Source organism: Lontra canadensis, unplaced genomic scaffold (genome assembly GCF_010015895.1).
Source record: "Lontra canadensis isolate GAN:19392208 unplaced genomic scaffold, GSC_riverotter_1.0 scaffold60, whole genome shotgun sequence".
In the NCBI taxonomy this organism is placed as follows: domain Eukaryota; kingdom Metazoa; phylum Chordata; class Mammalia; order Carnivora; family Mustelidae; genus Lontra; species Lontra canadensis.
In genome coordinates, this window is record NW_022631054.1 from 9,940,574 (window position 1) to 9,957,665 (window position 17,092).

General features: G+C 59.0%; 1 protein-coding gene across 11 annotated transcripts in view; it reads left to right on the plus strand.

Annotated features, from left to right (window-relative positions):
* The window catches only part of PTPRF (protein tyrosine phosphatase receptor type F), an 84,986-nt gene that overhangs the window by 59,355 nt on the left and 8,539 nt on the right, over positions 1-17,092 (plus strand). For 4 of the 11 annotated variants that reach the window (XM_032877524.1, XM_032877527.1, XM_032877525.1 and 1 more), the window contains 11 exons: positions 1,808-2,113; positions 2,722-2,915; positions 5,754-5,780; positions 7,049-7,166; positions 7,246-7,824; positions 8,462-8,559; positions 8,742-8,995; positions 9,113-9,206; positions 9,795-10,010; positions 10,328-10,482; positions 13,167-13,282. In XM_032877524.1, the coding sequence (XP_032733415.1) occupies positions 1,808-2,113; positions 2,722-2,915; positions 5,754-5,780; positions 7,049-7,166; positions 7,246-7,824; positions 8,462-8,559; positions 8,742-8,995; positions 9,113-9,206; positions 9,795-10,010; positions 10,328-10,482; positions 13,167-13,282 (2,157 nt within the window). The remainder of the gene's footprint in view (positions 1-1,807; positions 2,114-2,721; positions 2,916-5,753; positions 5,781-7,048; positions 7,167-7,245; positions 7,825-8,461; positions 8,560-8,741; positions 8,996-9,112; positions 9,207-9,794; positions 10,011-10,327; positions 10,483-13,166; positions 13,283-17,092) is intronic. The other 7 variants (XM_032877526.1, XM_032877529.1, XM_032877531.1 and 4 more) reach the window with 5 other exon arrangements.

Consider the following 17,092-nt stretch of genomic DNA (forward strand, 5'->3'; position numbering starts at 1 on the left):
CTTGAGAGGGGATGACCAGAGACAGCAGGAAATCCCGAAGAGGAAAGTGTCTCAGAGGTTGAAAGAAGAGGGTTCAAAGGAGCATTCCAGGTGCTACTGCTGAGCCCTCAAGTCCAGAGGAACACAGGAGCGACTGGCCACTGCACTGGGTACCTGGAGGAGAAGGGTCCTGGGGCGAGGGTTGTGAGGACAGCTGGAGGGAGGGGACCACTGCAGCTGGAGGAGGGGTGCTGTAGGCCCAAGCATGGGATTTATCTTTTAAAGTAGGAAAATTTGAGCGTGTTTAAGTGTTACTAGGAATGACTCCATACGGAGAAGTCGAAAATTCGGGAAAGAGAATTTTGGAGACTCGGGAGTTGGGAGAAGGGGAAGGAGCATGGAGGGAAGAGTGCCACCTTAGACAGGCAGGGCACGCCTCCCTCCTCGTGGGAAGCAGGGGTGGCTTGAGGAGACTGCATTTGTTTGGTGGGTTTGGTAAAGATGAAGGGAGCTGCCGGTGGGAGGCTTCGGATTTCTCTGCAAAGTGGGAGACGGTTGTGTGCTGAGAGCTGGAGGTTAGCAGAGCGTGGAGGAGGTTGAAAGCGTTCTGTGTACAGCGGCGGAGAGAGCTGGGCAGAGAACAGAGGCCGCAGGCTGCAGGCAAGGCTCAGGTGAGGCCACTGGGGACGTGCTCATAGGATCCCAGCCTTCCAGGGCAGGCAACATTTTTCCACCTGCCCCAGGGTCAGCTTCAAGAGGGCAGAGGATTGGGTCCAAGGCTTGGCACAGGCGGACAGGAGGTGGGAGAAGTAGGTGAGGGAGTTGTGGGTTTGTGGAGTGTTGAGGTGCAGGACCTCGGGGTCAAAGCCCAATACCAAGGCAGTAAGGATGGCAGGTCCATGGCCCGTGGTCTGGGTGGGGGTGAAGAGCCAGCACAGTTCTGGGGACTTTGAGCAGCCACGCTGGGACAAGGTGATGGTCTGCAAGGGGATGTTGGAGGCCACAGTTTGAGGAGTAGGGCCATTCTGAGTTGCGGCAATACCTAGAGCGTGGCCACAGCAGTGCAGGAGCGGGGAAAGCCCTGGAGACGAGGGGCTGCTGGAGGGAGACTGCTGAAGTGCCCGGGGCAGGAGGTGGGGGCAGAGGAAGCCACGTAATAGCACCAGGCTCCTCCATGTGGATAAGGCCTGGGAACGGGGCGGGGGGACGGGAGGGGGGCCTAGACCTGCCTCCTAACCCTAAGGAGCTCCCTGAGTGAGAGCACCTCCACAGGGTGCATTTTCTCCAGATTAGCCTGGGCCATTGGCCTCTTTCCTATCTGGCATCTAGTCTCTGTGGCTGCTTGTGGCTCAGGCACAGGCATCCTGTCCAAGTAGGCCCAGGTCACAACGACCTTGTGCCAGAAGAGTCACTGGGGCTGTTAGTCCTGCCAGGGGCCACGGGCACAGCAGCAGGAGTCACGGCCCACGCCTATGTGTATTTGGCAGGTGTGTGTTTTATGCGAGACAGCGTACATGTGGGAGAGACCTTATGTGTGTGTGAGGTGCTGTTAGAGCCCCATATGTGTGAAAGACACCATATGTATGTGTGGGAGACACCGTGTGTGTGTGTGTGTGTGTGTGTGTGTGTGTGTGTGTAGCCTGTGGTCCAGAGGGAGCTGGGCTGTCTGGCAGCAGTGGTGGCAGCTTGCCTAGGAGGGGCCCTGGGATAGCCATTCTGCATTCAGGGAGTAGCCTGCTTGGGTGAGTGTCCCATCCTCTGTGACCAGTTACCGTGCCTGCGACCCCCACCCTCCATCTGCCTGCTTCCCCCCATTTGTCTTCCCCAGCCCCCTCTGCCCCTCCCCAGAAGGTGACCTGTGTGAGCACGGGCTCCACCACAGTCCGGGTAAGTTGGGTCCCGCCACCGGCCGCCAGCCGCAACGGCGTCATCACCCAGTACTCGGTGGCCTACGAGGCAGTGGACGGCGAGGACCGAGGGCGGCATGTGGTGGACAGCATCAGTCGCGAGCACTCCAGCTGGGACCTGGTGGGCCTGGAGAAGTGGACGGAGTACCGGGTGTGGGTGCGGGCGCACACAGACGTGGGCCCCGGCCCTGAGAGCAGCCCGGTTCTAGTGCGCACAGATGAGGACGGTAGGCGGCCGCGCCAAGGGGCGGGGCGGGGGGAGGGGAGACAGCCCTCCCAGATACCACCCACCTTGCATCCCCAGGGCCTTTGCCTCACACAAGCCAGGAAGGCCTTCCCGGTACAGGCTGAAGAGCCCACACTGGGGAACTGTAACTAACTGATGGGCTAGCCTGGGCCCAGATCCCTGCCTTCAGGGTGAGCTCCGAGGCAGCTGAAGCCTGGCAAGGCTAAGACAGAAGGAGCAGCCCCGCCTCAGATTTGGGAGGTGGAGACTGGCAAGACGGGTGCAAGAGACACTCAGAGTAGAATCAATAAGACTCTGTCTTGGCCAGACATTGGAGTGATGTGGGTGGGGGCCCAGAAGAAGTTGGGATGGCTTGTGCTGACTTTAGGGTGGCCTGGTGCCTAACCCCTACCCTACCCCCCCAAGTGAGGTAGCTCAGGGCCTGAGGGGTCGGCAGGCCTTCCTTCTCGGCAGGGACAGTCTACAGAAACTCTATCAGAGCCTTCCCGGGGCCGTGGAATGCAAAGGCAAGGCCCTGGAATGTGCTGTGCACCCCTGAACCGAGGTCCATACCCCCAGGCCTGACTGTCTTCTCTTCCCGGTCCCCAGTGCCCAGTGGGCCACCACGGAAGGTGGAGGTGGGGCCGCTGAATTCCACTGCTGTACACGTCTCCTGGAAGCTGCCTGTCCCCAGCAAGCAGCATGGCCAGATCCGCGGCTACCAGGTCACCTATGTGCGGCTAGAGAATGGCGAGCCCCGTGGCCCACCCATCATCCAGGACGTCATGCTGGCGGAGGCCCAGGTGCGCCGCTGGGAGGTGGCGGGGTGGGAAGGTGGACAAGGCCAGCACGCCTCTCTGCGTCTGTGGAGCCCAGGTTTGCCCCCTTCCCTGCCTGCCTTCAGAGGATTCAGACGCCGAGATGTCCTGCTGTGTGTCAGGCTTGGATGGTGCTCAGACCGGGAAGTTAGGGCTGGGTTTCAGGAACACTCCCTCTTCCGTCTTGGGTCTGCCTGAGCTATGCCAGCCCCATCTGCCTTGGTGACTGTCCCAGCGTGGCAGTCAACCTCTGTGGCTCAGATACCAGCACTGGCAGTCAGGAGCACAGACCCCCGCTTCCATTTTCTGCTCCTGCCTAGGCTTCGGCACCCCCAAGCCCTGCTTTGTGTTTTGCAGGAAGCATGTTCACTGTCAGTTGGGCTGGGATTTAAGATTTGCCTTCCTCCTCAACTGTGCTGAGCTAGGTGACTGTTCCTCTCCCAGCCAGGGCAGGGACAGCGCTCCTGCCACCATCTGCCCCCCTCGGCCTTTGGCCGTGGCAGATTTTTGTGAATGGCTGAGCTGGGGTGTTGCTCTGGGCCTGGAAGCCAGGCTCATGTCTTCCTCCGTGCACTTCTGTTCTCCAGGGGATAATGATTTCTCCTGTGAGCTTGGGGTAAGGTCCCCCAGGGTATCCTGAGCGCTGGTTTGCTATTCCGGGAAAGGGGAGGGGATGTGCATGGCCCAGAACTTCCCAGGTAGTCAGTGGCTGAGCTCAGACAAGAAACCCAGGCTCTGGATTCCTGGAAAGAGCGGTAATAGCTATGGCAAGTTTTCTCCCCAGATACTCTGCCGACAAGTCCTGACACTGGGTGTGGTGTGCTTTCAGGGTCTCCCAGCAAGAATTGGGACCTTGGGAGGGGATCCACAGTGGGCTGCACTGAGCCAGCCCTTGGAAAAGGAGCCCAGATTCCCTTCAGAGCCCACGTGCCCTCCCTGTCCTGCTTTTCCCCCCTCTCTGGGCCGGGTCCAGAGGTGCAGGGAAAGACCCCCGTGTTCTCCATGCTGTGCTCAGGATGGGCTAAGCACTTGGGCAAAATTCCTCTCTGGCCTGAGGGTGCTCTCTTCTTCCTCTTAGCCTGCCCCGCACAAAGAGAATGGGGGTGGAGGAGGCAGACATGTGCCCCCGCCTGCATTCCTGGGGCAGGTTGGGGGCTCCTCCTGGAGTCTCCACAGACACACCCACCCAGAAACATCCCGGGAATGGGCTCCCTCCCGCCCCTCCCATCCTTGGGGGCCAGCGGCACAGCTGCAGCCAGTGGGGTTCAGAGCCTCCCTTTCAGGTGCCCCCTTCTGGTTCCAAGTGGTTAGAAGGGAGCTGGGCCACAGGAGGAGGGACGCTGTCCTTGGGGCCTCAGACATGCCATGACAGCAGGCAGACATGAGCCCAGGCTCCAGGAAAGCCAACTGAAGTTGGAGGGCCTCGTTCCCAGCTGGCCGCAGGGCCTAGCTGTCCCCTGACCACTGTGTCAAGGATACTACAGCCTGTCCTCCTTCATCCAGCTTATCTGGTCAGCTGAGGGACCCCTGTCAGTTCTGGAAGAACCATCGGGTCCCCCTCGAGTGTGCAGCCAGACCTGTCACCTTTTACGTATGTCTCCATCTCAGGTGTAGCTGCTGCTTACAGTATGTTTTTCCTTCCTCTCTCTGGAGGCCTCTTCTTGCCTCTCCTTCCCACTGCTCCACTCTGTCCTCTCTCCCTCCATTTTGCTTCATCCACTTTATGTCTTTCCTTCTCCCTCACTTTGCCTCTGACACAAGAGAGGTGCTCCTGTGTGGACCTTCATGCCCAGGCCTGGCTTGGACAGTAAGAGTCTTACCCCTCCTCCCCAAGACAAGGGACCTAGAGTGGAGATGGGTCCAGCCACATCCTTGAAAGTGGCCACAGCCAGTAGGGATCCACAGATGGCCTCCTGCCATATTCTGTCCCATGTTCCTCACAAGTCCTTTCCAGCAAAGCTTCCCAGAAGAGGGGGAATTGGGGTCAGCAGGCAGAGGCCAGACCAGCACTTTGAGGGTGGTTGGGCCAGAGGACCTCATGGTACCTCTCGCCTGGGAGGGCCATCTCCCCGTGCTGTGCTGGACACCGGCCAACTTCAGCCCTCCGGTGCCACAGGACCACAGAAGGGACACCTCACTCCCTCTGTCCAACTAGTGCACCTACACGCACTGTGGCCTAAGGAAGAGCGTACTAGGAAACAGCAAAGTTGCCAGCCCTGAAGTGTACCTTCCTACTGCAGTGAGATCTCAGGCACCCCCAGGAAGGAACAGCAGCCTTCCCCTGTGCCTTTGGGGAAGGGCCCAGGCTCCAAGCTTGGCATTCACACTCTCAACATCTTGCTGGCCAGCCTGCCCCTAGCCTCCCGGCCCCGGTGCAGCTCTCACCGTTCTTGGGATACGCTCCTGCCTGGGCCAGCTGTGTAATCTGTCTCCCAACTGGGAGATTTTAGAAAGTGAAAAGAGAATAATCATACCATGACAACAGGCATAGGCCAGGACTGCCCAGGCCAGACTCTCGCAGGCCCCATGTCTAGCAGCCTCTCCCTCAAAGCACCTGTACGTGGCACTCTCTGCTCCCTGCATGTCCTGGAGCTGGGAGCACTCCCCCATCAGGCTGGGTGCCCTCCTGGTCTCCCTCCCCTCCTCAGTCCTGGCACACAGCACGGGCTGCTGGGATCTGCGGATGGGGAGTGGGCCTGAGGTGCTACCCCCATGGGCAGGCCCTTTGGATGCCCGCGCCCTCCCTCTGCCCTGCCAGGGCCAGGCCCACTCCACTCAGAGTCCTTCACATCCTGTCTCCCTTTCTCTCCCTCCCGCGGTCAGTGGCGGCCAGAGGAGTCCGAGGACTATGTAAGTAACAGGTGTGCGAGCGCGGGCGAGACCTGGGTCAGGCTGGGCTCATGGGATGCTCCCCTCCACCGCCTTCCCCCCCAGCCTGAGCCGCCAAGATCCTCAGGGCACCAGCCACATCCAGAGAAAATTGGCGTTTAGACGCAGGCGGCGAGCTGAGCAGTGATTGGCGTTTCCTCTAATCCTCACTTCTCGCCTGTCGAGCAGCAATTTCAGGCCAGTGTTTGTGATCGACCAGGGCCTGGCCCCTGCTCTGGCCAGAGGGGGATGGAGTTAAATCCGATCCTGATCATTAGGCCTTATTGATCCCGGGAGTGAAAAATCACCGGCTCCGAGGCCCAGGCTGGGAGGGAAACCCGGGGAGCCGGTTCCGGCATTGGTGTCTTCTGGAGCCGCAGCCCTGGGACACTCTCCAGCTGGGGCAGGAGGGTCTCTGCAAGGAGTCGGGGGTGGCTGCAGTGGCCCTACCTGAGACTCAGAGCTGGAGGGGCGCCAGGGTTGGTGGTGACAGCTCTGTTCCCACTGCACGGTGGCCCCCTCCCTTCTTCCCACTCCCCGCTCCGTGTGGCGTGGCTTGGCCTCCTGTGGGGTTTCTCCGCATGTCTGGAAATGATGCCTCGGCTGGAGATGGGCATAGGCAGGGTCTGCCAAGGCTGGGAGACGCTGCCCTGGCTGACTTCGTGGGCATCACCCGGGACAGTGGGGACGTAATGTTCCCCGCGGGGGGGGGCGTCCCATCCTCGTCTTTCCTCCCTGTCACATGAGGTATCATGAGGCCTCCGGTGTTCACAGAGCCCATTCCCACATGAGGTCGGGTGGGGCCCTGGCCTGGTCCTGCAGGATAGCACCTTGGCCCATTCCATCTTGCTTGTGGGTATGGGTGTGGGTGTGGATGGGTGTGGGGGGGGTGTGTGCGTGCCAAGAGCCGTGCAAGTGCTATGTGCGTGCAAAGCTCTTTGCTGTGTGTCCTCTGTGCACAGACCTCGTGATGTGGCATTTGTGGTACAGTGGAGTAGAGGAATGGGGTAGCCTTCTGTTCTTACCTGAAAGGAAGGGGGAGCTGTGTGCTCCAGGTGTGCAGCTCCTGGGATGGGCGGGGTCCTTCCAGGCCCACATCCCACCTGCCTGCCCCATATCCGGCAGAGTCCAGCATTGCACGGCGCCATGTGTGCCCCAGAGCCTCCCTGCCGGCTGAGGTCCCAGGGCACCTGGCACCGTCTGGTCTCCTTGCTCCTCGGTGATGGCAATGGGCCCCTCCTCCTCCTTAGGAAACCACCATCAGCGGCCTAACTCCAGAGACCACCTACTCCATTACCGTAGCCGCCTACACCACCAAGGGGGATGGTGCCCGCAGCAAGCCCAAGATTGTCACAACGACTGGGGCAGGTGAGCAAGGGATCAGGGATGGAGCCGAGGGTGGGGCGGCCGGGCAGGCAGCACCGGAGCCCAGCGCGTGGTTGTTCAGTCCCAGGCCGGCCCACCATGATGGTCAGCACCACAGCCATGAACACGGCGCTGCTGCAGTGGCAGCCCCCCAAGGAGCTCCCCGGAGAACTGCTGGGCTACCGGCTGCGGTACCGCCGGGCCGATGAGGCGGAGCCCAACATCATGGATTTCGGCAAGGACAAACAGCACTTCACAGTCATTGGCCTGCACAAGGGAGCCACCTACATTTTCCAGCTGGCCGCTAAGAACCGGGCTGGCCTGGGTGAGGAGTTCGAGAAGGAGATCACGACGCCCGAGGATGTGCCCAGCGGCTTCCCCCAAAACCTGCGTGTGATAGGGCTGACCACCTCCACCACGGAGCTGACCTGGGACCCCCCGGTACTGGCAGAGAGGAACGGGCGCATCACCAACTACACAGTGGTGTTCCGTGACATCAACAGCCAGCAGGAGCTGCAGAACCTCACAGCCGACACCCGCCTCACACTCTCCGGCCTCAAGCCGGACACCACCTACGACATCAAGGTCCGCGCACGGACCAGCAAAGGCGCCGGCCCACTCAGCCCCAGTATCCAGTCCCGGACCATGCCCGTGGAGCAAGGTGTGTGCTGCGGGCATGTGGCCGCGCCTGGGGAACTCTGCTCTCCTTGACCCACTGCCCTCTGGCGACTGTGATCCACCAGCCTCTGCTGTGTAACCCTCCAGTCTCTCATGACTGTGACCACTAACCTCTAGCCAACAGGCGTCACGTTCTCAGTGTGCCACCCTTGACCTCTGCTCTCCTTGACCTACTGACCTCTGCTGTGTGACTCCAATCTCTCGTGACCTTGACCCACTGATCTCTTTTGACTGCATCACCATTCTTGGGTGCGGGACACTAATCTCTCGGGGTCATGGCCCACTGACTTCTAATGAACGCGCTCCACTGTGCTTTGGTGTGGGGTCACATGCTGCTCATGACCAAATCCCACTGACATCTGGTCACTGACCAGCACCTCTGGAGATCCCGACCACGGGTCCTGTGGCATCTGCCCGGCTCGGTATTCACTGTGAAGAGTTTGGGCGGAGAACTGAGCTGTGTGATTGGAAGCTGGCTAGGAGTGGGGTACCCGGCCTCTGCAGCCATTCCTGACCCCCCATCCCTGACCGGCATCTCCTCCTAGCAGGGAATCCTTTGCCCCAACCCAGTTACACAGCCAGAGCTGACTCCCCTCCCCACCCCCCATTGTGTTCCACAGTTTTTGCCAAGAACTTCCGTGTGGCCGCTGCAATGAAGACGTCTGTGCTGCTCAGCTGGGAGGTCCCCGACTCCTACAAGTCGGCTGTCCCCTTCAAGGTGGGTGAGGCTGTTGCCAGCCAAGCCTAGCACACACTCAGGCCTGCCGTGGGCCGTCCCTCCAGTCCCACGTGTGGGCGTTGGTGACACAGCTTCCTGGCTGGGCGTGCACACCTGCTCGGCCCATGGGCCTGTGATAGGGAGGCTCATCTGCATGCACTGCCTGTCCCTGTCTCTGCCAGATTCTGTACAACGGGCAGAGCGTGGAAGTGGATGGGCACTCCATGCGGAAACTGATCGCAGACCTGCAGCCCAACACAGAGTACTCGTTCGTGCTCATGAACCGTGGCAGCAGCGCGGGGGGCCTGCAGCACCTTGTGTCCATCCGCACCGCCCCGGACCTCCTGCCACACAAGCCGCTTCCCGCCTCCGCCTACATAGAGGACGGCCGCTTCACCCTCTCCATGCCGCAAGTGCAGGATAGCTCCCTCATCAGGTGTGCAGGGGAGGCCAGGCTGGGGCCGGGTGGGGCCAGGCTGGGGCCGGGTGGGGCCAGGGGCCCAGGGCCTGCGCAGGCGCGATGACCACCCCGATTCCCACTCTGCCCACCCAGGTGGTTCTACATCGTGGTGGTGCCCATCGACCGCGTGGGCGGGAGCGTGCTGGCCCCAAGATGGACCACACCCGAGGAGCTTGAGCTGGATGAGGTGCCTGGGCGGACAGGACACCCCTCGTGATGGCCCCCATCACGCCGGTTGGCTGTGGCCCCGGTGACACCCCCAAATTGGAATCCCTCTTTGGCTGCTCTGGCTGGCAGCCTGGGCCTCTATGGGACTCTGAAGCGGCCCCCTGGGAGTTCTCTGAAAGCTCCTGGGAGGCTGACAGAGACTCCCTAGAGGGTTTGGCTGAGGATCCCCCAGGATGGAAAGAAGCAGGGAACACTCTGCGGGTCTATAGACGTGAGGCAGTCCTGGGGGGCTGGAGTAGAACCCCCCCCCGCATACCGGGACTCCCCTGTCCCCCTCTGGCAGAGGTGTGGAGCCAGCCTTGTCTGGTTAGGGTGAGGAGTAGGTGACCCGGAGGCCCTCCTCTGGCTGGGGTAACTGAGGGAGTGCGAGGCAGGGAGTGGCATCGGTGTGTGGTGTTATTCTGCAAGGATAGTGGGCCAGGCCAGGCTGGAGCCCCTTATACAGAAGGTGAACCTTGGCCTCAGTCCTGGGGAAAAGACTCTGAGGCCACAGGCTCAGGGGCACATGTCTGAGGTCAGGCATGACTCCCGTGCTCTGCTCTGTCAGCTTCTAGAGGCCATCGAGCAGGGTGGTGGGGAGCGGCGACGTCGGCGTCAGGCAGAGCGGCTGAAGCCCTACGTGGCTGCTCAGGTGGATGTGCTCCCCGAGACCTTTACCCTGGGGGATAAGAAGAGCTACCGGGGCTTCTACAACCGGCCCCTGTCTCCCGACCTGAGCTATCAGTGCTTCGTGCTCGCCTCCCTGAAGGAACCCATGGACCAGGTCAGCCTTAGCCACCTGGGCTCTCCACACCCTGAGAGGGAGCCAGACTCAAACACCACGAGATTCCAGATCTAGGGCTGCCCCAAACACTCTGGACCTGCACTAGGTTATCTCAAAAGCCATCAGACTCGAGGACCCAGGAGGCCAGACCTGATATAGCCCTGGGAACTCGGTCAGCTGGCCAGGCTCAGTTGAGCCGCTCGGGATCCAACCCTGTACAGCCCAGCCCTAGAGCCCTTCCTCCAGGTTGGGTGGGCAGAGGGTGGGGGAACTCACACTGAGCTCATGACCTGTGCTTTTCCTCTGCTGTGCCACAGAAGCGCTATGCCTCCAGCCCCTACTCCGATGAGATCGTGGTCCAAGTGACGCCAGCCCAGCAGCAGGAGGAGCCTGAGATGCTGTGGGTGACAGGCCCCGTCCTGGCAGTCATCCTCATCATCCTCATTGTCATCGCCATCCTCCTGTTCAAGAGGTGAGTGCTACACTCAAGGCTCCAGGGGACAGCCACCTGCCCCTGGACTCGGAGGGCCTTCCTGGCATGGCTCATGCAGGTACAGGGCAGCCCCGCTCCTGGGCTCAGTGGGAGGCCTGGAACAGCAGAAGCAGCGTGTGTACACGTGTGTGTGTTAACCTAGGTGTGACGAGGAGCCAAAGCTTCACAGCGGGCTGGTTCACTTGCTTCCCTGGGCACGTCTGTCCATGTGTCTCTTCGTTTCGGTGGATGTGAGCATGTCTGTCTTTAAGCTTCAGGACACTGCCCTCCCTGGTCTCCTACCTTCAGCACTCGCTCTGCCACCATCCCTAGGTGGCTCCCCAGCCTGGCTCTCCCACTTAGGCCTCGGGAGGTCCTGACCCACCAACAGGCCCCCACGCCCGCCCATGTTCACCTGGTACACATGGTGATCGAGCTCCTGGTGTAACCACAGCAGCCATGACTGTCCCAGATTCAGTGTGTCTCGACCCTTCCTCCCTTGCAGTTCGTATCACAAGGGACTGGTCCCTCCACCTATTAGCAGCTGGAAACGTGGGTGCCAGCCTCACCTCTCCTCTTCCCCCTCGCTCCGCCCGGTCCCCTGTGAGTTCTGTCCTGAGGATGGCAGCATCTGCCCCCCCGCCCACCCAGTAGGCTCCCCATATGGCAACACATGTGCAGCCGTACTTGGGCACCTAGCCCGCAGTGCTCCTTGGTCCTCCTGGGTGGCAGTAGCTACCTGCTCTTGGAACCGCCCCTTCTGTCCATCCACCTGGATGTTGCAAAGGTAATTCCCAAAGATTTGTCACTCTCCGTCTGAACTTTTGGGGGGCTCCCAAGATAAAACACTATCTCTGTCAGCTGACGACCAAACGTCTGGCTAGTCTGGCCCCTCGGCTGTTTCTGATGTTATCACTGAGCTAATGGGCTATGCCCCTGCCATACTAGAACCCTCTGGCTCAGGCCCACCCGCCTGTAGCCATCGCAGCCTTCTTGACTCCCTTCCAGGGTGCCTGGCTGGCTCAGTCAGCAGTGTGTAACTCCTGATCTTGGGGTTGTGAGTTCAAGCCCCACATTGGGCATAGAACTTAATTTTTTTAAAAAAGAAAAAGAAAAAAGACTCCCTTCCAGACTCTGGTACCCATGAGACTCTCCTGGGTCCCTGCTCCTTCCCCACATTGTCCCCCATCTACCCCAGTGGGTACATCATGAGGCCTGTGTTTCTAGCACCCACCACACTGCTCAGCCTGTGGGCTATGTTCATGAACACTTGTAGTTGAGCACATGCTGGTCTGTATATCTGAACACATAGGCTTTCCTTGCCCTGTGCCCCATCTCTCCCCTACCCCTGACCCCTGACCCGGACCGAGGGCCCCTTCTTGAAGAATTCATTCCTTTCCTCCTAGCATGAATAAGGGATAGGCTTTCCTGGTCCGGGGCACAGGAATGGGCGGGGTGGGGCGGTGGAGGGCAGCCCGAGGAGTGTCCCACACACCCACTCATCCTCCTTCCCACCCCATCTGGGTCCTGGAGTCTGTCAGGAGAGGTAACCCTTGCCTGTGAGTGCCACATAAGTGCCATAAATAGGTCCCTCAGTGTCCCCCTGGTCATAAGAGGGCCTGAGTGCTTGGCGGAAACAATGACCATTCCTTTCTTCTGTCCTTGCCTGTCTTTCGGAACCTAGTAAACAAGAAAGGTAGGAGTCATTCCTTCTCTCTTCACACGCTTCCCCCTTCACTTCTTATCCCTGTGCACATGTCGGGCCCAGCAGGGAGGGACGGGGCTTTGACCAGAAGCCTCCTGGCCTGTGCTTGTCTGGTCAGCTTAGCAGGCTCCCGGGTGGGCTCTGTGACTCTCTCGACTTGTACCCTGCACAGGGGATGCCCCTTCCCCAGGGTGCAAGCATAGTGCAGACTTCAGTACACTCCTTGAGCACACAGACCCACTCTGAGCTCACCAGAGCCTTCTTCCAGGCTCCAGTTCTTTAAGATGACCTGCTAAGCGCTGCAGGAGATAAAAGTGCAAAGAAGCACTGGCTGCAAGGCAGGGGGAGGTGTGTGTTTTTACACACTCGTGCACACTTATGCACACACCCGTGTCCACATAGCAGGAGCGGCTCCTGGATGCTCGTCAGCAGCTAGACCCCACAGTCTGTCTCTGACCCTGTCCTTCTAGACAGGGGAACTGAGGCCAATGCGGGACTCTGCCCAGCTAGGGTGACACCTTCCCTGGCCCTGCCCTGCTGCTCTGGACGTGGACCCTGATTCCGAGAGACAGACAACTGGGGCCCAGCTCTCTGTGATGTTTGCGTATCTTATGTGTCGTTTGCATGTTTATTCCTGGCGGCCTTGGGGACAGCAGCCACTGCCCAGCAGTAACCTGCCCTCTATTGGAAGGCACCGCCAGCCTCTGCCACCGCTCCCCCCGCCGCGCTCCTCCCTGCACTGGCCCTGCGTCCGCTCCCCAGTCCTGCTGTCTCCATCCCCCCAACCCCACCCTGTGTTCTCCATGTGTCTGAGCTGCTGTGCCACTGGTTCCCCCGTGCTCAGGGACCCCAGGATGAGGGGGGAAAGGGGAGGGCCCGAGCTGTAGACACAGGGTCTCTGTCACAGCCAGCCGTGCCACCCCATTCTGTCTTCCGCCTGGACCTCAAGTCCTCACCAGCCACCCTTCTGCCTGTCTAGGAAGAGGACCCAGTCCCCGTCATCCAAGGACGAGCAGTCAGTCGGGCTCAAGGACTCCTTGCTGGCGCATTCCTCTGACCCTGTGGAGATGCGGAGGCTCAACTACCAGACGCCAGGTAGGGTGGCTCCCCAGCCTACCTGCCCCCAGCCCAGCCCACTGGTCCCAGAGTCAGTCCTAAGAGCCCCTGGCCTCGTGCCCCCATTTCCTACTCCTGTTTCTTCCTGCTGCTCACTCCCTGGACCCTGTGACAGAAGCGCCGATATGCAGCAGCTGCGTGGAAGCCCTGGCACCCCAGAGCCTCTTGGGGCAGTGGGAGGCGGGCTGCTTAGGCCCTGCTTCATCTTGGGTCAAGGCCTCTGAGTACAGGCTAAGGACCTTGCAGAGCCCACATCCCAGCCACAGGGTGGCCAGCGTCTGCACCTGCACTTTGTCCCCTCCACACAAAAGGGGGTTTCTATTGGTGGGAAACACCCCATCAGACACTTGTAGTAGGTGAGGGTGCCCAGACTTCACTGTGTGAGCATAGGGACCCCACATGGGACGTTATACCTGCCCTTCCTTCTCCAGCCACTCTCCCATGGCTCTCTGGCTGGCCCTTCTTCCCAAAGTGTCACTCCATCCCCATGCCCCAGGAGACACAGCTCAGACCCCTCCCAAGGTGAAGTCTTCCAGCCCACCTCAGTGCCCACACAGGCCCGGGGGTCTCCCCTGCCTTCCAGAAGCTCTCTGCTCCTTCCAAAATGACACCTCTCACCCTGGGCTAGAATGGCCTCAATGACAATCCAAGTTCTGTGGAGCCAAGAACTGTGTCTTGTTCATCACCATCCCTTGTACTGTGCACACTGTGGACTCTAAGGGGATACCTGTGAAATGGACACCCAGACAGTTGAGTTGAGGGAGTGAACTAACATACATACAGGGCATATGTATACGTGAGCCAGTTAAATTAGTGCATGTTAAATGACTGCAAAACTTAATGGCTTGAAACAACAATAGGTACGTGTTACCCCTTACAGTTTTTGTGGATTAGAAATTCAGACAGGAATATAGTAGGAATAGCTTGTCTCTATTCCCAAATGTCTGGGCCTTCACCTGGAAGCCCAAGATCTAGAATCATTTATTTTTTAAGATCTTATTTATTCATTTGAGACAGAGAAATAGAAAATGAGCAGGGAGAGGCAGAGGGAAAGGGAAAAGCAGGCTCCCCATGAGCCAGGAGCCTGACACAGGGCTCGATCCCAGGAGCCTGAGATCATGATCTGAGCTGAAGGCAGATGCTTAACTGACTCAGCCACCTAGGTGCCCCTGAGAGCTAGAATCATTTAAAGCAGCACTCAGCAAACTTTGGCTCATGGCCAAACATGGCCCACCACCTGTGTTTGCAAATAAATTTTGTTGGAACACAGGTATGTCCATTCATTGATATATAATCTATGGCTACTTTTATGCTACAGAGGCAAAGTTAAGTAGCATCTACCATATGTCCACAAACCCAAGAACATTTACTATTTGGTCTTTATGGAAAAGTTTTCTGTCCTCTGAATTTTGATGACTCATTCATTTGTACGCCTGGTGTTGACGCTAGAGTCAGCTATGAGCCCACCTGTTGGTGTCAGCTTGTGACAGCCACATGAGGCCTTGTCACATGGCCTAGGCTCCCCCACAGCATAGTGACTGGGTTCCAAAGGTATGCATCCTGAGAGCACGTGAGCTGGGCGACCTAGCAGGCTGCTGCAACCCAGCATGACCATATCTGTGAGGCATCCACTCTCTAGACTGCTGGGGGCCTCGAGGGCAGAGAAGCCCTCCTATGAGAGGGGATGCCAAGCCCTGTGGGCATGAGTCAAGCGAACAGGGGATGATGGGAGAGGGCTCCCTTCAGTGGAAATAGCACTGAGGAGGGCGCCTACAGACGCTGGCTATCCTGCAGCATTGGAGTTGGGGTACTGAGAGCCCCCAGACGAGAGGGTAGACAAAGGTCCACCACAGGGGAACCTGAGCGCCAGGCTAAGGGGTTTGGACTTCATCATGAGGGTACCAAAGAACCATTAAAAGTTTTCAGCAGGGCGGGGTGCCTGGGTGGCTCAGGTCGTGATCCCAGAGTCCCAGGGTCCAGCCGAATGTGGGGCTTCCTCCTCAATGCGGGGGAGGGGGCATCTGTTGCTCCCCTTCTCCCTCTGCTGCTCCCTCTGCTCCTGCTCCCAGTCTCTCAAATAAATAAAATCTTCTAAAACGTTTTCAGCAGGGGACAGACAGGGTCAGAACTGTGTTTTGGGGATCTAGCTCTGGCTGCCGTGTGGAAGTCAGATTGGAGGAGAGAAATTGGGAGACTAGAGAGCCACGGAGTGAGTGCAAGGTGCCGAGGCCTTGGCCGAGCAGGGTGGCCATGAGGGCGGAGAGCAGTCTCAGGCAGCGTGAGGAGCCAGCAGGGCTTAGGCTTAGGGCTAAGCAACGGGCAGGGGTTTCCAAGTGGCACCCGGTCTGCGGGTCTGTACCTCTGCACTGCCTCTCGCCTGAAACTACGGGCGTGGGAGGTGGCGAGCAGTGTGTGATCGTCCAAGCCAGAGAACAGAAGGGGGGGCAACCAAGAAGGAGGTAGTGAAGAATAGCCAGGGAGGCTAAGAAGGAGCAGCCAAGGAGGAAGAGTATGGGAAGAATGGGGTGTCCCCGAAGCCAAGGCCGGGAATGGCTGTGCACCAGGAGGACCGTTGGCTTTGGCAGTGGTGACCATGGAGAGAGTGTGGTGGCCGAGTCCTGGGGGCAGAAGCTTCTCAGTGGGTTGAGGGGCGGTGAGTGGGGAGTGAGCAGGTGGAGAGACCCCTTTCAGAGGCCACGGTGTGACGGATAGGATGGACAGAACCGTAGCAAGAGAGGTCAGGGGTGTGGGCTTGAGAAAGGACTTTTCTTTTTACCAGTATGGAAATTGTTTACAGATGGTTGTCGTTCATGTGAGCATTTGAGATGGCAGGGGCGGCGATGCTCACCTGTGGGACAAGAACCCGGAAGCCTGCTCTAGGCCCCAGCCTGCATGTGGGGGTGTGACAGAGCCCAGGGGAGCAGTGTGGGGATGCCTCCCTGAGCTCTAGGCCCGAAGAGAATGGGAGTTGGGGGAAGCTGGTGTAAGGGAACATGCTGCTGGAGCTCTGGGCTGGTGGCCCCGATTTTCTCCAAAAGGAAAAGTGGTTAAGGCGCCAGGGAAGGTATGGCCTGGCTGTGGGCACTAAGCAGGCATGTCTGGGAGGGTTGCCAAGCCGCCAAGGGCCCAGGGTTGGCTACAGGGGCTAGAGGGAAATCTCAGGGATCTGAGAGCAAAGGAGCGATGAAGAGGGGTGCACAGATGTGGTAAAGGTGGAGTGCAGATGGATGGGGGTGTCCAAAAGGGGCTGTGGGCTGGGGCCAGCCATGGGGCCAGAGGTGCAGAGCTCAAGAACTGGGGCTGCCAATGGGGAGAGACAACCCTGTGGACATGGCAGTCCCCAGCCTGTTGAAGAAACCAGGGACCAGAAGGGACATGGGGAGGGATCAGAGGCATAGCAACTTTTCTTTCTATTTTTTTAGTTCAGTAAAGTGGTTTGTTTGGGGTTTTTTTGTCCTATCATTTAATCTTTATTCCGAAAAATTTTCAAACCCACAGAAAATACAGGTGTCATCTGCGTACCTTGGTACAAATTGACCCTGTCATTTCTGGCCTTACTTACCTCATTACTCTATGTGAAGGCGCACTCCCCTTTTGCCTGATCATCTGAGTATAGCCAAGGTCAGATTTTGATACCAGAGGGGATGAGGGTTGGTTCAGATCTAGAATTTCATCTTAGAAAGAGGCCCCCAAGGCTGCCTAGGGGGTTGGGAGCGCTGTGCTCTGGGTGGGAGATGAGGCTGTGTTCCTCAGGGTTGGGGGGCCTGTGGTGGGGCTCACCGCGCTCCC